This window comes from Leucopleurus acutus (genome assembly GCF_964270905.1).
Source record: "Leucopleurus acutus genome assembly, chromosome: 8".
NCBI classification, from domain to species: Eukaryota; Metazoa; Chordata; class Mammalia; order Artiodactyla; family Delphinidae; genus Leucopleurus; species Leucopleurus acutus.
Genome location: NC_139151.1, coordinates 96601097 through 96626936, shown reverse-complemented (window position 1 = coordinate 96626936; position 25840 = coordinate 96601097). Strand labels below are relative to the sequence as shown.

Below are 25840 nucleotides of genomic sequence, written 5' to 3'. Positions count from 1 at the left end.
AAATATGGTTAAAATGGAAGAAAAGAATGGATTTCGGTGTTAAAAGGGATGGTAAGTTTTGACCATGTGGACAATCCTTGGGTACAGAATTCCTCCCTCCGGACTGTGAGGGACAAATGACCTTCCCTGATATTGGGTCTTGCTTACAGTAGGTCACATGTAATTTGCTTCTTTCTGTGTAGCAACTGATGTTCCTGATGTGACCTGAGCGGGGGCAGGGGGAGGGTGTGTGGAGGCAGTCACAGGGGGCAGAAGGTCACAGGGGAACACTGACAGGGGAAGCCAGGACCCCGGGCAGCCCAGCCCAGGGCTGTGCATGTAACCACCGCCCGGCAAGGATATGTTTGACCCATCAGCCTCAGGGTTATGGGTCCCACACGCTCCCACCGCACAATTTGCCTGTCAGAAGGACGTACAGACAGGGCTTGGGGTATCCCTGAGGTTTATTGAGGGCTGGGGGGCAGAAGCTGTCATATTGGGCTGGCAGGGGAGGGGACGGGGCCAGCCAGGAACAATGGGGTCCCATGTTCTCCCGGAGAGCCCTTGATCTCTGGAATTTGTCTATATTTAGCAGGTGGCTGGGCAGGGTGCAGATAAGGAGGGCCTGGGGAGGGGGTGGCCCCTTATATAGTAGGGGGACGGATCCCTGCTCAGATTCTCTTTCGGTGGCCCGTGTGTGCTCAGTTCCTGGCGTGACCTCTCCCAAGATGCCTGAGCCAGGGAAGAAACCAGGTAGCTCCAGGCCTGGGGTTGGGGCTGAGCGTGGGGCAGGGAGGGCTGGGGACATCTGCAATTGGGGGCGGGCCTCGGAGCGAGTTCCTGAGGGGGTTGATGAGGTCGAGGCCTCTGAGCCCCAGCACAGGGGCACCGTCCTCCTGGGTCCTTTTTTTGATTCTCAGTTTCTCCTTCTCATCCTTCTGATGAGAGTGAGAGTAAACCAGGGTCAGGGGCACAGAGTGGGAGAGAGCCAAGGCAGGAAGTGGGCCATCACCCCACTCTCAGGACGCAGAAGACCCCTTCCCTGCCTCCATGCCCATCTCCTGCAGCAAGGTTAGGTCTGGGCTTGCCTTTTGGGAAAAGGCTGCTGCAGGAAGGACCCCAGGATGACTCTAGACTTGAGCCAGGCTCCCTGAATGCTCTTGGACAAGTCCCTCCCCTTCTGGGTCTCAGTTTCCCCATCTATACAAGGAGGGGTTAGGTTGGTTCCTTCCAGCTCTGAGACTGTCTGCTTTCTGAGCCTGCACCCCTGTGGCCCGCACACCAGTCATGACCCCCGCAGTGGGGTATTGCAGCCCTTCTGCTCTGGGAGGGGATGGTCAAGAGGCCCCTGATTCCCAGCCAAGGGCAGAGAAAGTCACAGCCCAGAGTCCCAGTCCTGGCCTGTGCCCTCACCAAGGTCGTCCATGTCAGCGATCGTCCCCCCAGCCCCAGCTCCCTCCCAGGCCAGCCTTATCTCGGTTGCTGATTCTCAGCCTGAAGCTCTTAGAGGACAAATTTAGCCACGTCCAAGTAGGCAGAGTACTGGTCCCTGGCCAAGCGCCTCAGCTGGTGGGGTGAAAGGGGGATGGGCTTCCACAGGCTGAGAGGGTGGGGTATCCAGGGACACACCTAGCAAAATTCTTGTATGGAGGTTGGACCACAGGCCTGGCTCTCCTACCTACTGGCTATGTGATCTTGGGTAAGTCACTTAACCTCTCTGAGCCTCAGAGTCCTCATCTGACAAATGAACATAATAACTGCACCTACCTCATAGAGCCGCTGGAGCATTAAACGAGGTGATGCATTAAAGCGCTTATCGTCGCATTTAATAAGAAGCGCTATAGGGGTGGCGTGCATGGGCAAGCCAGGGGCCCCTGCAGATTCCATTTGCCCCTCAGTTTCCGCCTTCAGCAAGAAGCCACGGTCAGTGGAGGTGGCCACAGGCAGCCCTGCCGTGTTCGAGGCCGAGACAGAGCGGGCAGGAGTGAAGGTGCGCTGGCAGCGGGCAGGCAGGGACATCAGTGCCAGTGACAAATATGGCCTGGCAGCCGAGGGCACGCGGCACACGCTGACAGTGAGGGACGTGGGCTCTGCCGACCAGGGGTCCTATGCAGTCATCGCTGGCTCCTCCAAGGTCAAGTTTGACCTCAAGGTCTTAGAAACAGGTAAGACCTTGGGCAGTCTTCCCTGAAGTTGGAGCTACTGGGAGCAGGGGCAGCCCCACCACCTCTCCTTCGACCAGAGTGCAGGAGGTGTTTTCTCACTTTCTTACCTTTGCTTCGGCTGTGCCCTCAGCCAGCAATGGCCTTTTCCCGTTTTCTGTAGCAAGACCTTTCTGAGTGTCCCCACGTGGCTCCCTGGCCTGTCTCGGCCGTTACGGAGGTGGGGGAAGTTCAGAGATGAATAAGACATAACCTGCCTTCCCACTGGACATGCCCACGCAGATGGAAACTTGGTGGGCTGTGTGTGCTGGCAGGGAAGCCCCATGAGCTTATGGGTGTGGAGGGAGCCCCAGCCCAGCCTGGGGGGCTGGACCAAGACCAGAGCCTGGGGAAGGAGAGGAGGGATGTTCAGGCTGAGCCCCTGGAATGTGGGCACAGACGGCCAGTGAGGGCGAGGAGAAGGTGAGAGGCAGGCTGAATGAACCTTTGTACACACTGCAAAGGCGGGAAGGACCAGGGACAAGAAGAGGGGGTCTCTGGTTAGAAGCTGCTCCATGACCCCCCATCTGATCCCCTCCAGGGAAGGCAGAGCCTGTGCCAGGCCCTGCTCCCGCCCCTGCTGAGGCTCCTGGAGCCCCTGGAGAAGCCCTGGCCTCGGCCACTGAAGTGGAAGGAGGCTCCCCGAGGCCTGAAGGTGAGAGGGGCGGGTCAGGGAGGCTGGGTCAGTGGATGGGGGTGTCCCAGGGCAGGCCTCAAAGGCCTCTGTCCACAGGGTCAAGCTCAGCAGCCCCCGATGGACCCAGTGTCCCTGACGATCCCATCGGCCTCTTTGTGATGAGGCCACAGGATGGCGAGGTGACCGCGGGTGAGTACAGGGCTGCTGCACCCAGGGTGAAGTGGGGAGGGAGGCAGCAGGGCATCCCCGATTGTCACCCCTCTCCTGCAGGTGGCAGCATCACCTTCTCAGCCCGCGTGGCAGGGGCTAGCCTCCTGAAACCACCTGTAGTCAAGTGGTTCAAGGGCAAGTGGGTGGACCTGAGCAGCAAGGTGGGGCAACACCTGCAGCTGCACGACAGCTACGATCGGACCAGCAAGGTGGGACCTGTGGGGCACGGCAGGCACGGGGATGCATGGAAAGGGGACCTGGAGAGCCCCTAGAAGGCATGGGGGGCACAGAGAGGCAGGGGGCACCATGAGACTTGAGGCACAGAGGAGGTGCACAGAAGGTCATGGGGAGCCTGGGAAGCTGGTTGGGGGGCCAGGGGCACACAGGGAGCATGGGAAGGCTCAGGGGAGGGTTATGGGGAGGCACAGGGGACCTGTGGGACGTAGGGGGCTCGGAGGGCATGATAGTCTCAAGGGGGCATAAATAAGACTTGGGGGGCACCAGTCAGTGAGGGTGTAAAGGCCCCAGATGGATGGGTGTCAGAGCTCAAGGGACCCTCAATGATCAACCATAACAATTCTTCACAATACAGACAAGGAAACCAAAGCTTGAGAGTTTATTGTTGCTGGTCCCAGGTCACTCAGAGCCAGGCCTAGAACCTGTGCTTTGACTCTCAGCCTTTGCTCCTCCCACTCTTCCACAGTCCCAGCCCAGGCAAGGGGGCTTCTGGCAGGGCAGGGTAGACATGTACAGTTGTGTGGGCTGTGCACTGAACAAAAGTGCCTCTTTTTTTTTTTGGCCGAACCACGTGGATTGCAGGATCTTAGTTCCCCAGCCAGGGATCAAACCTGGGCCCACTGCAGTGAAAGCGTGGAGTCCTAACCACTGGACCACCAGGGGATTCCCCAAAGTGCCTCATCTTAAGTGAATGCCACGTGCCTTGTAGCCACCCTTGATTTACATTGTATCACCACCCTGTGCCAGCAGATGGCAGTCAATGTATCTTGAGAAGGGGCCCCTTTTTCTATTTATACAAAACTGTATGGATTAATTTAAGCCCTGAGGGGTGAGAAGGTCGGTGGCCCTTAACCACCCACAGTCTCCTTTAGGGGTGAAGGGCCTCATCTCCTCGCTTCCAGTCTCCCTTGACACCTCACCTCCACAGGTCTACCTGTTTGAGCTACACATCACAGATGCCCAGGCCACCTTTGCTGGTGGCTACCGCTGTGAGGTGTCCACCAAGGACAAATTTGACAGCTGCAACTTCAACCTCACTGTCCATGGTAAGGGGCCCTCTGGTATCAGTTCTGGGTTTGGGCTCCCCATGCGTCCTGTCCCCATACCTGCCTCCACTTCCCAATACTAAGGAGGATGCTGAGCCCTGGCCATGCAACCACTGACCACATGCCCAATACTGAAAGAAACCCATCGAGGCTTCCAGGGTTGGGGTGGGGCTTGAGCCCAGATCTCATCTGGGGTCTTAGTCATCTTGGTGTCTGGGATCCTGGCACAGGTGAACAGGTGAAGGGTAAGTTGAGAGATGGGCGGGAGATGAACCACCTCAAAGGTACCGGGAACGATAAACTGCCCCACGTCCCTGGTACCTTGACCCTGGCTGGGAAAGGCTGAGAAGATGGGGTCCTGGGGCAGATGCCCACTGTCAAGGGGTCATGGATGGGCAGGTCTGCAACACCAGGAGATCCCAGGGCAGGGCTTCTGGGATCGTCCCCTCTGAAGCCTCCTCCCCTGACTCATCCCCGTCTTTGAACCCAGAGGCCATCGGCCCCGGAGACGTGGACCTCCGATCAGCTTTCCGCCGCACGTGAGTGGCCACCTCTCGTCAGGGTCTGGGGGAGGTCGGTGCTGGGGTCTGAGGCCCCTTGGGGTTCGGGCCAGGGGTAATGCGGGGGGACCAGGACAGGGGGTGATATGGGGGTCAGGGCTTGGGGTGATGTGGAGGGCCAGGATAAAGAGGATGGGGATGGAAGAGAGTAAGCTCCCCTGGGCAGGTGAGAAACTGAGTCTAACCCCCACAGGAGCCTGGCTGGAGGAGGTCGGCGAATCAGGTACCCCTTCCTACCCACCTGTACATAGACCCTGGGGGTCTGAGATAGACAGGGAGAAGCCGTTCAGCCAGTGTCCCTTCCTCTCACGTCCATCCCCCCACCACGACCCCACCCCCTGCTCCCAAACCCCTTCTATGGCTCAACTGTGGCCTTATGGGGGTTCCTCTCCATAGTGATGGCCATGAGGATGCTGGGACTCTGGACTTCAGCTCGCTGCTGAGGAAGAGGTGAGCCCCTGGGTAGCAACTCTCAGAGCAGGTGACGTGGCCCAGTTTCAAATTCTGGCACCGTGGTTTTCCAGCCGTGTGGCCCTGAGCAGGTCACCGCACCTCTCTGAGCTGGTTTCCTTGCCTGTCAAATGGGACAATCCAGGTGTTGCGAAGAGTCAGAGGGCTCAGCAGAAGTTACATCCTGTGAACTAACATCGTCACACTGTTCCCATGACCTCCTACACTTGAGTCTGCGATAGCTCATCTCAATAGGCTCTGGGGACCCAGAAGCTGGGAGAAGGCTCCAAAGCCTCAGGAATTGCCCACCGAGCCCAGTGCAATTGAGTTGTGTCCTCAGTGTCCTGTCCCTCCCTCTCCTGGACCCTGCAGTATGGTCGATGCTGCTGCAGCCCAGAAAATGAGCATGGGGGTTAAGTGCTTTGGGGAGGCAGGGCACTGGCAGGACTCCGTAGCCATCCCCACCAGGGCGGATGACAGATGACAGGGCTGGGGATCAGACTGACCTGGGTGAGGATCCCTGCTGACTGGGGAGAGTCTCTGAGCCTCAGGTTCTCCTGATACCCACCTGCCGGAGCTCAGGAGGAATAAACAAGGCCACATGTGCCCTGTAAACGGAGAGGTATAAGTGCAGGGAAGAGGGTGGAGGTGAGGACCCACGGGCTGCGGTCCATGGAGGGATGACCCATTCCTTCGTTACCAAGTCCAAGCTCAGACTGCTTGCCACACGACAGGCCAATAAATTGAGAGACAAGGTGTTGGGGCAAGGACTAGCGATTTTATTGGGAAAGCCAGCAAACCGAGAAGATGGTGGACAGTGTCCCAAAGAACCATCTTCCCCAAGTTAGGATTCAGGCTTCTTTTCTACTAAAAGGGGAGGGAGTGTGGCTGGTTATTGCAGACTTCTTGGTGGAATCCTTTGTTCTTGCAGCCGGCCATGTAGGTCTGGTCACAATGTTCCTGTAAACCTCCAACAAGACAAATGTTATTTTCTGTTCTGTAATTTTTTATCTCTATACAAATGAAAAGTGCTATATACCTTTAAAGGTCAAGCCTGGGAGGCAAAGCCTTGAGAATAGGCTATCATATATAGTTTGGGCCATAGGCAACATTCTTTTACAAAGGTGCAGAGCCAGCATGACCAAGAACAGGCAACACAGTACAAGGGTTAGAGCTAAAGGAATAGATCCAATATGGAGTCAGGTTTGTTCTTCTCTGTTACACCTCTAATGTGTCCACTGCTTTTCTTCCCCACCTGGAGCAGCAGCTTCCGGACCCCGCGGTGAGTGCCCCATGAAGCTCTGCACCTGTCACCCCTACTTCAGCCAGGAGCACCTCCCAGTCCCAGCGCGCCCCCCCCCCATACTGAAGCCTTAAGCCCCCTTGAGCCCCAGCACTGGCCCAGTACCCACTCCAGCTCGAGCTGTCCCACCAGAAGGGAAGAGGCAGAGGGGCAGGGGCAGCTTCCGCTTGGGAGGGGAGGAGAGGGGGCTGCAGTTTTGTCTTGGCCATGGGGACTGCCCTGAAGCCTCGCCACGTGGACCGTGTGACACAGGGACTCGAGGCTGGAGGCCCCCGCGGAGGAGGATGTGTGGGAGATCCTGCGGCAGGCACCCCCGTCAGAGTATGAGCGCATCGCCTTCCAGCACGGCATCACCGACCTGCGAGGCATGCTCAAGAGGCTCAAGGGCATGAAGCGGGAGGAGAAGAAGAGCACAGGTGAGACCCCTCCCAGGGAGAGGAGAGGGCGAGATGAGCGCCTGCGCAGACGCGCGCGCGTGCACGCACGCGCACGTGCCCACGGAAAAAGAGCTGCGTCCAGCGTGGCCCAGAGACGCTCAGGAAAGGAGAGTCCAGGTGAAGCCCCACTCGTGTGGGGAAAAAGCGGGAGGGCCCAGGCAGGCACCTTGCCGCACAGAAAAAGAAAAGGGCCAAGTTAGCCCAGAGACGCCACGGGAAGAGGATGGAGCCCGGGCCAGCCCTCCTCCCCCAGCCAAAGCCAGGCGGCCTCTTCCTCGCCTACCCGGCTTGGGGAAAAAAAGCCCGCTTAATTCTCCGAACACCCAAAAAAGGGGAAGAAGCCAGTTTAGCCCAGAGACCCCCGACCCGCGAAGAGAAGAGCCTGGTTAATCTTCCTCACAGGCGAAGAGAACAGGTGGGTGTAGGTTAGCGCCCCTCGCCCCCAGGCGGGTCCGAGGAGAGGGCTCAGGCCAGCCCTTCCCCATCAAGGGGTTGACAAGGAGCCCTGGAAACTGAGCTGGGACAACAGAGGCGCCTGGCAGGAGGGCATAAAACCGGGGGTTGTTGGTAAAACAGTGGAGGGGAGGAGAAGGCCCGTTTGTCCCATCACCCATTCTCCTGCCAAGCTTCTGTCCTTTTGGAAAGCCCCGGACCCTATCCCTGAGCTGAGCAGGTGAAGAGGACTCCAAGGAAGACAGGAAGACAAGAGACAAGGAGGTGACAGACAGGGGTAGAGAGACAGAGTCACAGCGGAGGCACAGAGAGAGACGTGGCGAGGCAGGAGGAGGAGAGGGGCAGGACCTCGCCCTCCTCGCTGGGCGGCCCCGGGAGCAGGGGGCTGAGGGGTGGAAGCGCTCAGCCTTTCAGAAGAAGCTGCAGCCGGCCTACCAGGTGAGCAAGGGCCAGAAGATCCGGCTGACCGTGGAGCTGGCCGACCCCGACGCCGAGGTCAAGTGGCTTAAGAACGGACAGGAGATCCAGATGAGCGGCAGGTGCGGGTGGGAGTGGGACCCGGGGACACTGCAGGGTGAGGAGGGGCCCTGGGGGGCTGCTCCCCGGCCGTGCTCTCCCTGCCTCTCCCTCCGCCCATGCTCTCTGGCCAGCTCTGGATCCCTGTCTCTCTGGGTCTAACTCCCCACCTTTCTGTTTCTTCCTGGCTCTATTCCCTGCTCATTTTCTCTCGGTCTCGCTCCTTCCATCGGGACGCTCCAATGGCCCCTTCTGCTCCACAGCAAGTAAGGCTCCTGGAAGGCTTGGGGCGTGGGCACGGGGGTCCCGACGGCAGTTTGAGGGGGGGCCCAGAGCCCAGGAGGTGCATCCATGGCTCTCCTGCCCACACCCCGGCCCCGCCCAGGTACATCTTCGAGTCCGTCGGCGCCAAGCGCACGCTGACCATCAGCCAGTGCTCGCTGGCGGACGACGCGGCTTACCGGTGCGTGGTGGGCAGCGAGAAGTGCAGCACCGAGCTCTTTGTCAAAGGTGGGCCTGGCGTCCTGAGCCCCTGAGAGGGGAGGGGCCACAGAGCGGCCCACCCATCACGCTCTCTCTGCTCGGCAGAGCCCCCCGTGCTGATCACATGTCCCCTGGAGGACCAGCTGGTGATGGTGGGACAGCGCGTGGAGTTTGAGTGTGAAGTGTCTGAGGAGGGGGCCCAGGTCAAATGGTGAGTGCCAGAGGCGGGGGGCTCGGGCCAGGGCCAGGGACCTGGGGGCATCCCCAGAGGAGGCCCTGGCACCTACTGCCCACCCTCTGGCCAGGCTGAAGGACGGGGTGGAACTGACCCGGGAGGAGACCTTCAAATACCGATTCAAGAAGGACGGCCAGAGACACCACCTGATCATCAACGAGGCAACGCTGGAGGATGCTGGGCACTACGCACTGCGCACGAGTGGGGGCCAGGCTCTGGCTGAACTCATCGTTCAGGGTGAGGCCCTGGGAGGCCCCCTCAGCACTAGCGCCCCAGCCATGTAGGAGAATTGGGCAAACCCGGGATCGAGGCCTGCATGGCCTTGGACAAGTAACTTTGACACATCAGGCCTCACCTTTCTCATCCATAAAATGGGGGTGCTGAGGTGACCACCTGGAGGGTATTTGGAGGTTCAGATGGGCCTGGTTAGTGTCACCCACCCTGGCACACATGAGATTCCTTTTGTACACGGCACCGTCACAGGCACACATGCATTGCACTCATGTATTTTCACAAGCCCAAGGGATCTCTGCAGGGATTCACGCCCACACACACCCTCCCCAGCTCACTGGCTCTGCCCTATGTCCCCCAGAGAAAAAGCTGGAGGTGTACCAGAGCATCGCGGACTTGACGGTAGGCTCAAAGGACCAGGCCGTGTTCAAGTGTGAGGTGTCGGATGAGAACGTGCGGGGCGTGTGGCTGAAGAACGGGAAGGAGCTGGTGCCTGACAGCCGCATAAAGGTGTCCCACATCGGGCGGTGAGTGTGCAGGGTGTGCCAGAGACAGACACACAGAGAGACAGAGAGAAACAGACTGACAGAGACAGGGAGAGACACAGAGAGAGAGAGACTGAGACAGAGACACAGAGAGAGAAGAAGATGGTGACAAAGACAGACAGATGGATGGAGATAAACAGAAAGAGACAGACACTTAGAGACAGGACCGAGACTGAACTAGAGACAAAGAAAGTCAGACTGAGATTGAGAGATAGAGGGAGAAGCAGATGAACAGAGAGACAGATACACAGAATCAGGACAGAGAGAAATAGAAAGAAAGATACAGAGAGAGACAGACAGAAGTATGGAGAGGCAGACGCATACAGAGAAGAAGAGTCCATTGGAGACAGAGAAGGAGGGAGACAGAGACAAAGACGAAGCAGTGAGAGATACAGACAGGCTGGGAGCCCCCCCCGCCCCGCTAACTCGTGACCAGGGTAGAGTAGGAGGCCTCGGAGGATGGCTCTGGCCAGGGGCCCTCATTCTCTCCCACTCCCTTACTCATGCCCTGAGCATCTGGGCCCAAGTTCACGGAGACTAATGAGACCAGCCCCTGCCCAGTCTCCAGTGGCCCAGCCGAGGGGACACATCTACACTGCTTACCTCTGAAAGCATGTAAGGGAGCTAAAAGATTCAAACACAGAGGAAGAGAGCACTTTAGAACGCCACTGAGCTAGGGTGGGTGAGGGCCCCCTGGAGCCCTGGCTGGGGTGTCCGGTGAGGCCAGGGGTGCATGGCCCAGCAGGGCCCCTTGAGCCATCACTGCCCCGCAGGGTCCACAGACTGACCATAGACGACGTCACGCCCGCAGACGAGGCGGACTACAGCTTTGTGCCACAAGGCTTCGCCTGTAACCTGTCTGCCAAGCTCCACTTCATGGGTGAGCCGGTGCTGAGGGGCATGGGGGCCCCTGCCACTGGGCCCTGCCTTCACCCTGGTGCCACTTGCTCTTGCATCTCTTGCAGAGGTCAAGATTGACTTCGTGCCTAGGCAGGGTGAGTCTTGGGCCCCTGCGTGCTGCCTCCCACGCCCTGCCCGTGTCTCCCTTCCACTCACAAGCAGAGGGAAGGAACCGGGAGTGGGGACCCTGAGGCCCAGCCCCAGCTCTGCCACTCACAACCACGGGCCACCTGCAGTCTCTCTGAGCCTCAGTTTCCTCACCTCTAAAATGGGGATCCTGAAGTGGCTCCCCTATGGGATGGTAGGAACAATGATCTGACATGGTGTGTGTGAGCTTCCAAATGACATCACAGAGGTGAGGTTTTATTATTAAATCTTCTGCTTTTACAAGTACCTTTCCTGCTTTTAGATTAAACTGTGTAGGATCCTAATTTCAGGAGAACAGTCCAGGCTGAGGCATGCTGTAGGTCAGGGCTTTCTAAACAGGGTTCACTTAATAGGATACTCCATTTTACAAGGGTTCCATGGTGAAATAAGTTTGGGAACCTCTTGTTGATTCAGAAGGTGCATTAGCATGTCAAATGCTCTAAAAAATCCTGCTTAACTTTGTTTAACCTCGGGTTTCCTAATTGTTTGTCCATGGAAATTTTTTTTTTCTAGGAAGGCATTCCCAAACACAAGTTGAGAAATGCTACGCTAGGTGACCTGATGTTATGAACCTCCCTGGAAACTTCCTGGGGAGATGGAAATGTTTTAGATCTTGACTGGGTGGTGGTTACACAGGGTGTATACATTTGTCAAAACTCATCAAGCTGTATGTTCAAGTCTTGGCATTTTAGCGTGTGCAAACTATACCTCAGTAGAATAAAAACAAAACAGCCAGGGGCATGTGCTCCTTCTAGCTTTCCTCTCTTTCATAGGCCTTAGGCCCCTTCCTCTTTCGCTGACCTGTGCCATCTCCCTGCCAGAACCTCCCAAGATCCACCTGGACTGCCCAGGTCGCGTGCCGGATACCATTGTGGTGGTGGCTGGGAACAAGCTACGCCTGGATGTTCCTATCTCCGGGGACCCTGCTCCTACTGTGATTTGGCAGAAGACCATCACAAAGGTACTGTGGATCCCTCCCCCACTTCCCCACCTGTAAAATGGGTGCATGGGACTAGTGTATGGTGGGACCTGCTCCCCCCACCACATGTACACACCCTGGCCGCTGACTAGGGGCCCAGAGGCTCAGCAGGCTGAGAGGTCGGGGAGGTGGGCAAAGGAGGGACAGGGGTAGGGGTTGCTGGGCAGGGGTTCCCTCCAGGCTGAGCCAGACCCTCTCCCCTCACTCCTTCCTTCCTGCTCTGTTCCCAGAGGAATAAGGTCCCAGCCCTCGATGCATCAGGGGATGCAGGTGCCAGTGACGAGTGGGTATTTGACAAGAAGGTGAGTGAGGCTGAAGGTGGCTCATTGGCCCTTAGTCATTTTCTGCCCATGTGGTATCCAAACTCAGGTGAGGTCTCTGTGAAGGTGCCACATCTGGCAGGAGTTGTGCTCCTGCCCCTGGTAGGGTCTCCACGGGGCCCTCATGCCCCAGACAGACACACGTTCAGACCTTCAACATTGCCAGGAAGTCCTCCTGACTGGGGGCGCTCCCTGGCTCTTGTCTTCCTGAGCTGACCTTGACTTTGTGCTTCTTCCCGGCAAGGGAGTGGGGTCCCTGGCACTTTTCAATAGGAGTAGCTGCAGGGGCACCAATCAGGTCAGCTTCTCGTCCTCCACTCGCTGCTGGTTCCTCTACCCAGCTGAGGTCTTTCAGGATCCTCACAATAGCTCTGGGAGGTCCTGTTATTCCCATTCAGCAGATAGGAAAACTGAGGCATGGAGCAGACAGGCGATTGTCTAAAGTTCCATGACAGAGCTAGAGCTGGAACCTGTGACCCTTGCCCTGGTGTCGTGCCCATGGCAGGTGGTAAGGAAAGGGTCTTGGATTAGATGCTCACATGGGTGCAGTTTCCACACAGGCTGTGTCTCCCCAGCAGACCCAGCGCTGAGCTCCGTTCCCATCTCAGGGCTGTCAGCTGTTGCAGAGGCTGCAGAAGCCCCTGGGTTCTGACTTGGGTCCTTCCCCCCAACTCCTACTCCCCCGCCAGCTGCTGTGTGAGACCGAGGGCCGGGTCCGAGTGGAGACCACCAAGGACCGCAGCATATTCACCGTTGAGGGAGCAGAGAAGGAAGACGAGGGTGTCTATGTTGTCACGGTGCAGAACCCCGTGGGCGAGGACCAGGTCAACCTCACAGTCAAGGTCATCGGTGAGGCAGGGGTCCAGGTGGGGAAGCCACAGGAGCAACCAGGGAGGACCCATCCATACACACATTTAGTCTCTAAACAAACACTGTGGGCTACATTCTTAGATCCGTAGAGGGGTCTGGGGCTAGGACCGGTGAATATGGGCAGTGCGGAGCCGTAACAGGTTGTTTGCAGGCTGGTGATGTGATCAGAACTGCATTCTGGAAAGATCGTTTTAGGCTCTGGGGGCAGTGGGGGAGGCCTGTTGGTTGGGGTGCAGTGGGGATGGGCAACGTTGGCCTCGGCCGGGCAGGGCTGATGTGGGTCCCCCCTCCCCAGATGTGCCGGATGCTCCGGCGGCCCCCAGTATCAGCAACGTGGGCGAGGACTCCTGCACGGTGCGGTGGGAGCCCCCTGCCTACGATGGCGGGCAGCCAGTCCTAGGTGAGCCGAAGGCACAAGGGACATAGCCGAGGGCAGGGGGTGCGGGGGTGCCTGCGCTCTAGACCAGAGCTCCCACCTCCCCTCGCCAGGCTACATCCTGGAGCGCAAGAAGAAGAAGAGCTACCGGTGGATGCGGCTGAACTTCGACCTGCTGCGGGAGCTGAGTCACGAAGCGCGGAGCATGATCGAGGGCGTGGTCTACGAGATGCGGGTCTACGCCGTCAACGCAGTGGGCATGTCCAGGCCTAGCCCCGCCTCCCAGCCGTTCATGCCTGTTGGTGAGCCTGCCCTGCCTGCCCCGCCCCACGCCCTCCTGTCCAGGGGCCCCAGTAATAGCAGCTACTGTGTCGGTGGCGCTTACACCCGTGGTCTCCTTTAATCACCTTCATTTCACAGGTGAAGAAAGTGAGGCTCTGAGAAGTTAGATGACTTTCTCGAGGTCACCAGCTGGCAGGGGGTGGAGCTGAGAGACCTCTCCAGCCTCACTTTCCACATCTATAAAATGGGGATAATGACAGTATCTGCTTCATAGAATTGTTAGGATGAAATGAGGTCATGCAGGCGGAGCATCTGGCACACAGCAGCTCAGTAAATCATTGTTCCCTCTTCCCCACTCCCTTCAGCTAGCATTTGTTAACCAGGGAAGGGGGTGAGGGCAGTTGGGTCCCTCGGAAAGGGCCCTGGACCAGGAATCAGAGATGGGGTTTGCAGAGCCAGCTCTTTCATCCCCAGGAGGGATATCTGGAGTCATCGTCTTCCCCTGTGCCTCAGTTTCCACATCTGTATAATTGAGGTTGAGAAGGTAGAATAGACACCGAGGGTGTGGCACTCTCGAGGACACCTGTCCCTGTTGGGACATGTGAGTCTCAGGGGGAGGAGGGTGGCTGTGTGTGGTGGGGCAGACACAGGGAGGGGGGCACAGTGTGGTGAGATGGCAGGAAGAGGGTGCCTGTGGGGAGAAGGGGCCAGGCCTCTCTTTAGGAAGTGACTTCCAGTTTTCTTAGCTCTTAGTTGACTCAGTTACTCATACAGGGTCAGGAAATTTCCATGTTTTAGGCCAGTTTTTTCGTAAATTACATTTAAAGAATTTCCTCCACCATCTGACGAAAGTGGCTCTTTCTAAGCATGTTGGTGTTGTTTTGGGGCGTCTTTTCCTGTTTAGATCTCTTCTGTAATCACTGATGCTGCTTGGGTGTGTGTTTGTTTGTAAGCCTGTCTAGAGACATGTCTTTTAATGGAGCTGAAATATTTCTCAAAGTGCTTGAAAGCCAGTCGAAGGGGGAGGATTTCCCTGGATTGTGGTCCTCCAGCTGCCCTGGCTGGTGCAGACTCGCTCAGACCCCTCTCTGGCCTTCCCTCTACCCAGGCCCCCCCAGTGAGCCCAGCCACCTGGCGGTGGAGGATGTCTCTGACACCACCGTCTCCCTCAAGTGGAGGCCCCCAGAGCGCATGGGAGCTGGAGGCCTCGACGGCTACAGCGTGGAGTACTGCCAGGATGGCTGTGAGTGCTGCAGCCCAGCCCTGGGCCCTCCGCCTCCCAGCACCCTTCTCTGAACTGCCCTCCAGGCCAGGCCAGGTCCCTGTCACCCTGCAGGGCCCCTGTCTGCAGTGGAGGCCCCAGTCGGCCACCAGGGATGTGGGCGGCAGGGTGCGGACACTGCCCATGGCCTTGCCTCTTCATCCCCACCCCTGCCCCCAGGCTCGGAGTGGGTGGCTGCCCTTCAGGGGCTGACCGAGCACACATCGTTGCTGGTGAAGGACCTGCCCACGGGGGCTCGGCTGCTTTTCCGCGTGCGGGCTCACAATGTGGCGGGGCCTGGAGCCCCTGTCACTACCACGGAGCCTGTGACGGTGCAGGAGATACTGCGTGAGTGCTCCTCGTGCAGGGATGAGACCTGCCACTGACACCCTGGCCCCTGGGGTCCAGTGGAGGTGGGGGCAGTCAGGGAGACCCTACTTGGCGGGAATAAATGCTGGGCAGGGACAGGAGGGGGTCGGTGCCTATACCCGTGCCACAGGCCAGATGTGCAGAGAAGGCCTCCCTCTTGGTTTTCCATGTCAACCCCCAGTTCTGGACCAGGGAAAATGTAGGTCATTGTACCATCACCTTCGAGCTCTGTTTTGTGGGTCTCTGAGCTCCAACAGGTAGGTATTGTCCAAGTGTTAAAGACTGAGCAGTGAGGTCGCTTGTCAGATTGGTCCATGTGGGATCCACTTTCCATTATTTTGCCAACAAAGAGTCAGTCCTTTAAGGATTGGTTCTTAGAGTGGAAAGAGGCAGCAAACTGGGATGGAAACAGCAGGGGGCATGGAGTCGAAAAGCCTAGGTTTGCATCCTGGCCTGCGACTGGCTAGCTGTGTGACCTCAGTTAAGTTCCTCACTCTCTCTGATCCCTGCCTGTTGTAGCAGGGTGGAGAGGCTCGGGTGGAAGCATGAGCTTTGGGGCTGGGGTTGGGGAGCTAAAGGAGAGGAGGGCCCGGCAGGCGGCATGTTTCCTAGTTGCGGCTCTCCAGGCCCTGCCTCCAGCGGAGGGTGCTGTGGCGCTCCTTGGGCCTGCGGCTGTGGGGGCCCCCGCCGAGCCCCTCACTCGTACCCACAGAGCGGCCACGGCTCCAGCTACCCAGACATCTTCGCCAGACCATCCAGAAGAAGGTTGGAGAGCCCGTGAACCTCCTCATTCCTTTCCAGGTAGGGCTGGCCCCCGTCCCTGCCCCCCCCCCCCCCCCCCCCGCCGCGTGTGTTGTCCACGCCCGGCAGACAGATGTCTCAGCGAGACTGGGGCAGTGGCCGTTAGAGAGAGCCAGGCTCGGGCGTGAGCTGTCCTCCCGCACAGGGCAAGCCCCGGCCTCAGGTGACCTGGACCAAAGAGGGACAGCCACTGGCAGGGGAGGAGGTGAGCATCCGCAACAGCCCCACGGACACCATCCTGTTCATCCGGGCCGCACACCTCGCCCACTCGGGCACCTACCGGGTGACTCTGCGCATCGAGAGCATGGAGGACAAGGCCGAGCTGGTCCTGCAGGTCGTTGGTACGTGGCGTTGGGGCTTCCCTCTGAGTCCGAGCATTTTTAGTCCCTGCGCTGGACTGCCAGGGCCCAGGGCTCAACCTGGAGCTTCTCGTCTTCCAGGCCTGGGGCCCCTCCTCTGGGATGCCCAGAGCCCCTGCAGAAGATGGCAGGCCAGGCCCTGGCAGGGGCGAGGGGGCCCCTGGAGCCTGGCATCCCCTACTCACACTCAGGCAATGTCAGGAGGTTTGGGCTTCCCACTGGGTCTGTCTCCTGCAGACAAGCCAGGTCCTCCCCAGGATATCCGGGTCACTGAGACATGGGGTTTCAATGTGGCTCTGGAGTGGAAGCCACCCCAAGATGACGGCAACACAGAGCTCTGGGGCTACACGGTTCAGAAAGCTGACAAGAAGAGCATGGTGAGCCCGGGGGCCTGGGCCCCCCGCGCGCACCCTCTCTGGGTCCAGGCAGACCTGGGCCCCAGCTGCCCCTCCCTGGTATCCTTAGACTGGTTCCCTCCACAGGGAAGGTGCTGACCCCAAGGATACCCAAGAGAGGCCCCTGGCAGGAAGTAGGGCCTGCCCCAGAGAACCCCCTACCTTTCCTCCACCCCCCAGGAGTGGTTCACTGTCGTGGAGCATTACCGCCCCACCCACTGTGTGGTGTCAGAGCTCATTATCGGCAATGGCTACTACTTCCGGGTCTTCAGCCATAACATGGTGGGGCCCAGTGACAGAGCCGCCACCACCAAGGAGCCTGTCTTCATCCCTAGACCAGGTGCTGTACCTTCACTCCCACCCCCCGCGGGCGGGGGCTGGGGCAGGGGGGCGAGCCTGGCTAGGTGTGGCCCTCTTGGTACCAAGTTCTGTCACCAACAGGCATCACGTATGAGCCACCCAACTACAAGGCCCTGGACTTCTCTGAGGCCCCAAGCTTCACCCGCCCCCTGGTGAACCGTTCGGTCATTGCCGGCTACAATGCTACCCTCTGCTGTGCTGTCCGGGGTAGCCCCAAGGTAGGGAGCTTTGGGCCCTGATCCAGGCCAACCCAGGAGACCTGGCTCGTAGGCCCCTGCCTCAGGCAGTCCTCCCCGCAGCCTGTCCCCCCGTTTTCTCTCCACTTTTGGGTATCAGGGCCCTCCCTGAACAGGGCCTTGGCATTCCTCATTGGCTCCCTGTTCATACTCGGCCCTGGGCATAGTTTGGGACTCCAGTGGGATCCCCAGAGTAGAAACACAAGTGCCTAGTCTCCCTAAGTTCCTGCCAGGTCCTCTCTCAACCTGAGAGATCTCCCTCCTTCCCATCTACAGCCCAAAATTTCCTGGTTCAAGAATGGCCTGGACCTGGGCAAAGACGCCCGCTTCCGCATGTTCAGCAAGCAGGGAGTGTTGACCTTGGAGATTAGGAAGCCTTGCCCCTTCGACGGGGGTGTCTATGTCTGCAGGGCCACCAACTTGCAAGGCGAGGCACAGTGTGAGTGCCGCCTGGAAGTGCGAGGTGAGGAACCCGCTGGGCTAGGGCCTGGGGTGGTGGCAAAGGCCGGGTGCCAGCTGGGACTCTGGGCTTTCGCTTTGCCGTCCTGGCCCAAGCAGCCGCTCTGGCTGAAAGAGCAATGACTCTGTCATGTCCAGATGGTGTTGGCTTCTGGACTTTGTTGCCAGAGCTGCTTGCCTGAGCCTTCCCGAAGGCTGGGGGTGTGTGTGTGGGGAAACACATGTAGTGCTGGTAGGTTCAACACATGCATGGCATGGCCTCCTCTCCTGCAGTGCCTCAGTGACCTGGCTGGCTCCCTGGGGATGGCCAGGTATGTACTCCACATCACCCTGATACCCAGGGCCCAAATCAAAGGCTGAGCCCTGGCCCTTGGTCCAGGGGCAGCCAGCAGGAAATGGGGGTGCAGGTGGCTGTTAGGAGGATTTCAGTCCAGCTCATTCACAAGGGAGCCTGTGTCACAGGTGCAACTGGAGCCAACCCATGTACCAGGAGCCTGGAAGGAAGTTGGACAAGCCACCTTCTGCTGTTGGATGTGTGTGCAAGTGTGTGTGTTGGAGCTGGACTGGGGGAGCCCCAGTAGGGCAGCGTAGTTATGATGAGCAGGCATGAGGGGCACTCCGCACAGGCTAACCTGTCAGAGCTCCATCTGGAAGCTCCTCAGATCCTTGGGGCGAAAAGTGTGCGGGCTCAGGAATGGTGGCTGGGGACAGGCCTCTCTGGCCTGCCGTGTTTTCTCAGTGTATGAGGGCAATAAAAGATCGGTGCAATCACAGAGAACTGACTCTTCTTGTCCAAGATGTTTGTTTTCAGAAAAAGCACGGAAAAATTTACTTGATCTTGAGAGCAAACTGAAGGCAGGTATTCTTTCTCCTAGATGAATTAAATGAGGACCATTGTGGGATCCTAAGTTCATAAAACATTAATACTAGAAGGAACCTCAGTCCTCCCCACCTTCAAATGAGGAAACTGAGGAGCTGTGACAGAGGAAAGTGTATTATTAGCGAAAGAGCCAGAATCCCCAGGCTCTCCCATCTTTGTCCTGGTGACCCATGGTCACGGCAGCCTGGATGGGGGGCAGTGCTAGTATCAGTGTGGTTCTGTGCCCGTAAGGGCCTGGAGTGAAAGTGACCAGCTGCTTTGGGGTCCCGGTGGGCAAAAAGCCCACTGCCCATTCACACCCATATCGCACAGGAAGAGTGATCCTGTCTAGACAAGGCACTGGGAACCAGCAAGGTGTAGGCGCCAGGGCCCGACTCTGCTCTTCCTTCCCCCGTGGGGTGCCAAAAGCCCATCACCAGTTTGCTTTTGGGAGGAGGAAGCCAGAAGCTCTCAGAGGTGCCCTGATAGAGTGAAAAGGGTCCTTCCTGCCCAGGGAGTGGTTTCTCCATGGCATAGAAAGAAGTTCCATGAAGGCTGGTCCAAGGTTGCTTCTCGGAGTCCCACCCAACCCAAGACACTCCTGGCCAAGAGCCCAGAGCCCTGGGCTCCAGGCCCCGTGGGAGGCTCTGGCCGAGTCACAAAACCTCTCTGGAGCACACGTGTAAGGGGCACGGGGAGCTGAGAGCACGGGCCTTGGTTTTTCCTTTACTGCTAAATTCATCTCTGCTTAGGTGTCAAGCCCTGTTTGGCTGCTCCCTCTAGCGACCAACTCATAGCACAGCAACCCTCTGATGGGGCCCTGGGAAGGCCCCTCCCATGGGGCCTCTCTGAGAGCACAGGAAGCTGGTGAGCTCCACTGGGCCAGAGGGGTGGGAAGCGGGGCCTTCAGCACACCAGATTGGATGGGCATGATCTCACCTCCCTGATTCCTTCAGGCCAAAGGTGCCTTTTTCGAGTCCAGGGTCAGCCTTCCTCAGCCCAAGAGGAGGCGTCATTTAACGCATGGCAGCCAGGAGCCCAAGGGGAGTTAAGGACCTTTATTTCACATTCACACATCTGTACATTTTCTATAAATAATGTGGAGCTGAAATATTTACAGTCATCTCATGCCCACTCCCAGGCTCTCGCTCCCTCTGGCAGCCAGTGCTGCGATGCTACCCGAAGACACAGAGGTGGATACTGAACTCGGCCTCTCCCCACACCACCAGGTTCCTGGGCGTGGCAGCCTGTGGTCCCTGGGACTCTCCCAGCCCCAGTCGTTTTGCTCTCCCCTGCCGAAGGCCAGGCAGACCACAAGGGAACTGCTGCTCAGCAAACAGCAGCCGGTCAGTGCAGCCCCACTGCGGTGGTGGAGACCGTGGTAGCAGCAGCCAGGCCTGTGCCCGTGGGCAGTCGCTGCCAGCTTGGGAACTGCCTGGAAGTTCCAGGGAGGAACTAAGGAAGCAGGGAGGTTGCCACTCGCTCTGCTGCCCCTTGACTCCCCCCTTCCTTTCCCCACCCACCCCTCGTCTGGGGGGACAAGCCTCAAGCTTCCCTCAACTCCCCACAGTGGGACTGCTCCAGGCACCCCGTGGTGCCGGATCACAGAGGACGGAGAGCCCAAGTCCTGCTCTGGAAGGTTATAATGTCAAGGATGAGAAACTACAACACAAATGTCTCAATGACACGTAATAGCGGGCTCGCACTTGCCTGTACTCCGAGTTCTTAGAAGCCATTGGCCCAACAGACAGACACACACGTACTTTTGAGCCCCGAGGGGACAGGAGGATGGTCTTTTGGGGGTGGAGAGGAAGAAGCTGGAAGAGGCTAGCTCAGCCCTGTGAGACACACTAAGACACTGAGACACACAGAACTGGGACCCATCTGAGCCTCAGCGAGGGGGCTTGCAGAGAACACACACGCATCACCCACTTCGCAGTCACAGCAGCACGGTGCACTTGGGAACAGCGAGAGGCAAGGGACGGCCCCTGGGCTGGGGCAGCCTTAACCCCTCTCCATCAGCTAGAGACGGGCCGGGGTGGGGTTCTGAGATCTTCCTCACTGCTACGGACAGCAGCCACATATGAGAAGAGACACAACACAGAGTAGCAGATCTCGTGGGCCTGGAGGAGAGAAAACCAGCCAGATCAACGTCACGCAGATTCCTACGTCTTCACACGTGGAGATCTGCCAACTGGGAAACTCCTGCCCTAACTCTGGGCTCAGGCCTCCAGACTAAAGAGCCCCAAGCGAGGCCCCAGAGCTGGCCCGTGGGAGGGGATCAGCATGTGTGCCTCTCCCAGGCTGAAGACCTGCTTCAGCTCCAGCTGCATCTCTGGCATCTAGACTAAATTCTCTTCTCAACCATTCGTAACTGCCCCTCGCCCTGTGCTCTCAGAAGCCCACCCCACTCCTGCTGGAACGCCCCGGGGAGCCCTTCGCAGACTGGCCTGTCGGCGCACTCACCATTGGTGTCTTGTACTTGTGGCTCACCACTTCTTTAATTTCAGGAACTAAAACCGGACGGGCAAGAGACAAAACAGAAGGTTCAAAACTAAGAGCAATAGCGCCACACTCCCCCAGGCGGCAGCGCCCGGCACCAGGGTCCCCTTCCCCTGTGGGCCTCACTCAGCCCCGGCCGGGTGAGAGGACACTGGTCCCGACTCCTCAGCCTGACATCTGAGGTCTGCAGTGGCTCCTGGCTCCATGGCCACGACTCTACCGACTTTGAGAGCCCCAGCACAGGAGCAGGCTAGTCTCTCACCAGCCTGGTCGCTGCTACCATCCAGGGCCCGAGGACCACAGCTGACATTCCCAGGTTTTGGCTGGGAGGAAAGCACTGCCTCTAGCCTGTGCCTCACCTTGCTGAGACACCCGAGAACTCACCCCTGTCGCCAGCCCCATGCTCTGGTCAAGTTAAACACGTTCCCTGTACTCCCAGCCCCTGCACTGAGGGTCCTGAGGCTGGATGAAGAAATGGCATGATACTAAACCCACCAGACTCGGAAGTTTCCTTCCCTGATGGCAGGAGAGGCCCAGGCCTGCCTGTGTGAGGGAGAGCGTCAGAGGGCTCTGCAGCAGACACACCGAGCAGAAGAGACAGGTGAGTACGGCACCCGGGGAGGGAGGTGACAGGGAGCGTCAGGCAAAATACACACATGTCCACAGCCCGGAAAGCGAGCCTAAGAGTCACCCCGGCCCCAGCCATGCAGGGGTTCTGCTTGGCCAGAGGAAGGAGTAAGGTCCCCCAGCCTCAGCCATCATCATGGCCCCTGGAGACGGGGAGCAGGGGCATGGCATCCCCTGGGGGCCAGAAAAGGTAGGATGAGAGTCGGCCACACCTTCTTCTGACCCTGGGAGGTAGAATTCAGGGGGCCCCAGGGTTAACAGGGAATAAACTCATCAAAGGTAGAGCAGTGAGCCCAGGTCCTCCTCCTGAGTTGGAAGACTCCCCCAAACGTCTCTCTGGCAGAAGAGAGAAAGGAGCACACGGGGGAAAACTCGGAACCAATGAGCCAGCGCGAGGGTGGACGAGGTTGGGAAGGAAGAGGGTGGGGAGAGGAGGGAGGAGTCAAGTTGGTGATGTGAGCAGCTGGCTTGGGCGAAGGGAGCCTGCCCACCCACCGCAGGGCCCAAGGCAGGGGCCTGGGGAGAGGCAGCACGGCGAGGTCACTTTACCTGCTGGAGGACGAAGGTTTTCATAGCAGCGATGAGGGGCACGAAAGAATGAAGCACAAACACAGCAGGAACTCAAAGCCCCAGGGTGAGAACCCAGACACCACTCAGTCAGCGCTTGGCTGGGGGGGGAGCCTAGCTCCCGGCTTCCAGCTACCACTGCCCTCTGCCTCTGAGGCCACTAGGCTCGCCTGCCCCCTAGAGTGAGCCTGCCTGCACCGCCGCACGCCCTCCTGCAGCCCAGAGGCTCGATGGACCCTGGCGTGGCCCCAGGGTGGCCGGACAGAGCACTGGGCTGCTAGAGGGACCGAGGCAGGTGACATGAACACAGCAGAGCTAGGGAATGGCTCGTCTGCTCTGCCCCACCAGCTGGCCAAACAAGGGAAGGTGGCGCTGCTTCGAGGAGCCTCTTCACTACCAGCACTCATCTCTAAGCCCGGCGTCTAAGCCACTGCTCCTCGGGCCACTCTCAGGCAGCCACCGACCGACTGACTAGCTTTCCCTTCTCCTCCCTCCTCTCAGGTCAGGACTCCCTCTTCCTCCCTATCACTCCTGCTTCTCCTGACCTCTCTGCAGAGGCTCTTCTTCTCTGTCTCTAGTCCCTCCTCTGGAGCTCCGAGGTTTGAGTTACTGCCATGTGAGTCCAGACCTAAGAGCAAAATAGTGTAATTACCAAATTCCTCCAGGACAAAGACGCCTCGAACTGTATTGCACTTTTTAATGTGATTCAGCTCTATGAAAACCTGCAAGAGAGGGAGGGAGGGAGGGAGGGAGGGGGTAAGGCCCAGAGGCTCCCCCACTGCCCCGCAAAGCCCACTCTCCCAGCTATAGCCCCACCCACACAGAAAACCTATTTCCCACAGGGAGGATGGAAGAATACACACACACACAACTCAAAAGCGCTAAGAAGCGAAGACGGCAGAAAGGGCATGTACCTTCCGCTCCTGGCCGGAGGAGAAAGCATGGGAGAGAAAGGAAGGTGTTAGTTTTAACCATCAAAGCCAACGCAAAGGCCCCGCTGCTGGCCTGGGCTGCCTGCCCACACCCTCTGCCCAGGGCAGTGCTTGTAGGACACTGTGCCCCAGGGGCCCCCCCTCAGCCCATCAGCTCTCTACCCTTCCATGCATCCTCCTCCGGCGCAGAGGGCTGGCACGGGCGCAAAGCTCCCCTCAGACTGTCCTTGGGAGGGAGGTGTTGGCATCTTCCTTGAAACAGGATTCAGGCTCTCCCAAGAGTATGTGGTGATTGATAGTACTAACAGCAACCACTTGTGAGCACCTACTAGGAGTTCTACAAATACTACTTGTTTGTCCTTACGTCTACGTGGCGCAGGATATAGTATCACCCTCGTTTTACAGATGAGGACACTGTGGATCAGGAGGTTTATTTGCCCATGGATGACGAGGCTGGGCTCCAAATCCAAGTACGTCCTGACTCCAAAGACCATGCTTTTCCCATCTGTTACCCCACACTGCAGAACTCCACCGGGGGTCCAATGCTTCCTCAACTCCAGCTGACTGTTATGTGGTAGAAGACAGACCCCAAGGCCATTATCTCATCATCAGTCAGGGTTTGACTTTCTCTCTCTCTTCAGGATCTCTCTTCTGGGGCAAAGCCTTAAACTACAGACCAGCTTGTACATACTTTGTAACGGTTAGACGGTAGGTCAGTCCAAAGGGGGTGTACCAAGCGGGAAGAGGGCATCTGGGTGTCATTTAATGAGATCTCTTCTTCAGAAGGTGAGGCATCAGGGGAGGCCACAGCCCTAAAGTGCAGTCAGAAGCCTGGTCCCCGAGAAGTGCTGGCACCTTCATGGTCTAGAAAAGTACTTAAGTGAACCCCTCTTTGGGTGGACCCTAAGGTCTTATTAAGTATACTATTTAATGTATCACTGTGACTAATAGTAAATATACTACTGCAAGTATACTGCCAGGAAGCCTGGGCAGCTGTCTCCCATCACACCAAGTTGCCCAGCTGGATTCCTGAAAGAAGGAGAACTAAAATGGCAAGTGGTAGGAGGAAGCCCCAGAGTCCAGATGTTCACCACCCCTGAGTGTCTGCTGCCTGGCCAGGGGCCGTGGTGCTTCGCACATTCGCGTCTGGCTCAGGGCCTCAAGGAGACGAACCAGGACATCAGGGGAGGGGGAGGGAAGGCACTTGTGTGAAGACTCAGGACAGGGAGCGGACCTGGGATGACGCGCTGGCCTCAGAAAGGGATTAGCTTAAGGAATGTCCACTGAGAGAAAAAGTAATGCTGTGTTAGAACCAAGAGAAACAACAGTCAGCTCCTACGGTGGGGTCACAATGAGGGCAAGATGGATCCTGAAGGGCTCCCCAGTCAAAAGAAGGGGAGTGGGGCCTGTGGAGCTGGGGACAGAGTGGGGACGTTCAGAGGAAGGAAGAGAATAGGAAGAAGAATCGGCAGGAAAAAAAAGGCAAATAAACACACACACTCCAGATGGGACAGACACAAGCCAGCCACACACACACACACACACACACACGCGCGCGCGTGCCGCGCTTCACGCGCACCAGAAACACGCGAGGGGACCAGCCGGTATAGACTCTCAAAGCAAAACCACCAAGCAGAAGCACACCCTGGGATAAGGGAAGGCGGACACTGTGCGAAGAAGGGCCAGGTGAGACGCTCCCACTCACACTGTGCTGAGTAATGGGCAGGGGCAGCCGGGCCACCATGGCTCCCTCTCTCTCCCCTCCTCCCCGGCACAGGCTCCCTGCCGCACCTTCCGGGTGGTTGCCAGTGTCACTGCGCCCTCCCCTCCGATTGTTCTCTCCGATCCAGCTGCTCCAATTCTCTCACTAGCCCCGGAGGCCTCTCTCACGCTCACTGGGGAAGCACTGGGGACCTGGACACTGATCCTACTGCAGATGGAACACCGGGGCTGGGAAGCCTCATGCTGCCACTTGCACCTACCTGGTTGTGCATGAACTTGAGATTGATCCCTTCTAGGGTGACCTGCAGCAAGCCACCCTCGCCAGTCTTCATGTCCTGCACAGGGAACTCGCCACCCAGCTCCGGCCCTGTGGCGAGGGAGGAGGTCGTCAGCTAACTGGAAGGTGGGGAGTCCCGCCGCCTGACCTCCTCATCAGGCCTCCACCGCTCAGGACGGATGAAAACCAACAGAAGGCACGCGCCCAGGGAGCCGTCCTCCGCTCACCAGGTTTGATGCTCTGCTGTCGGGCGGCAGCACGCTCCATGCTGTCCTTCACGCAGTAGTACAGCTCCCGACACTGCAGCACAGTGGGGAGAGCTGTCCTGTCGTACAAGCTCTCCAGGCTCCCCACCCTCTACTCTAGAACGGCTGCTGGAGGCCTGGGCCGATGCCAGGACCTCGGAGACAGCTTTACGTGTTCCACGCCACAGCCAGAGGCCAAAGTGGGGCTCCAGCGTGGATTCTGCAACGTTAACCTCCCTGCAGGAGCTCCGCACTTTCCCTCAACACCCAACCCCCAACGCACACCGAGTTCATGGGTACCTTCTTAGTATAGAATTTGTTGAGCTGGGTCTCAGAGCCGTTTCTACGCCACAAGCATAGCACCTTGGTCTTGGGACAGTAGGTCATGTTGATGAGCTTCTCATACCACCAGCGCTCGTACACTGTCCCGATGTTACTACGCAGCACCACGCAGTCGTCACACACCTGCAGA

The 25840-nt window shown here is 58.2% G+C and overlaps 2 protein-coding genes across 5 annotated transcripts in view; one reads left to right on the top strand and one right to left on the bottom strand.

Annotated features, from left to right (window-relative positions):
• Positions 1–707: 707 nt before the first annotated feature.
• MYBPC3 (myosin binding protein C3) lies at positions 708–19955 on the top strand (the record flags this gene model as incomplete). The annotated part of the gene is made up of 32 exons (XM_082845012.1): positions 708–732; positions 1878–2144; positions 2722–2835; positions 2914–3006; positions 3088–3236; positions 4193–4310; positions 4801–4849; positions 5064–5093; positions 5267–5320; positions 6582–6602; positions 6876–7039; positions 7920–8052; positions 8415–8539; positions 8618–8723; positions 8818–8984; positions 9340–9505; positions 10297–10403; positions 10489–10518; positions 11392–11531; positions 11780–11851; positions 12559–12718; positions 13035–13139; positions 13229–13417; positions 14506–14640; positions 14839–15006; positions 15740–15828; positions 15974–16169; positions 16425–16564; positions 16763–16922; positions 17024–17160; positions 17455–17641; positions 19798–19955. The coding sequence occupies 32 exons, from the start codon at positions 708–710 to the stop codon at positions 19953–19955; spliced, it is 3954 nt and encodes a 1317-aa protein (XP_082701138.1).
• A 76-nt stretch (positions 19956–20031) lies between these two features.
• The window catches only part of MADD (MAP kinase activating death domain), a 36903-nt gene continuing 31094 nt past the window's right edge, over positions 20032–25840 (bottom strand). For 2 of the 4 annotated variants that reach the window (XM_082844949.1, XM_082844946.1), the window contains 6 exons: positions 25669–25833; positions 25351–25423; positions 25107–25213; positions 22845–22914; positions 20963–21009; positions 20032–20619 (listed from right to left, as the gene is read on the bottom strand). In XM_082844949.1, the coding sequence (XP_082701075.1) occupies positions 20515–20619; positions 20963–21009; positions 22845–22914; positions 25107–25213; positions 25351–25423; positions 25669–25833 (567 nt within the window). In that variant the 3' untranslated portion in view covers positions 20032–20514. Of the gene's footprint in view, positions 20620–20961; positions 21010–22737; positions 22821–22844; positions 22915–25106; positions 25214–25350; positions 25424–25668; positions 25834–25840 lie in introns of those variants that run through there. The other 2 variants (XM_082844948.1, XM_082844947.1) reach the window with 2 other exon arrangements.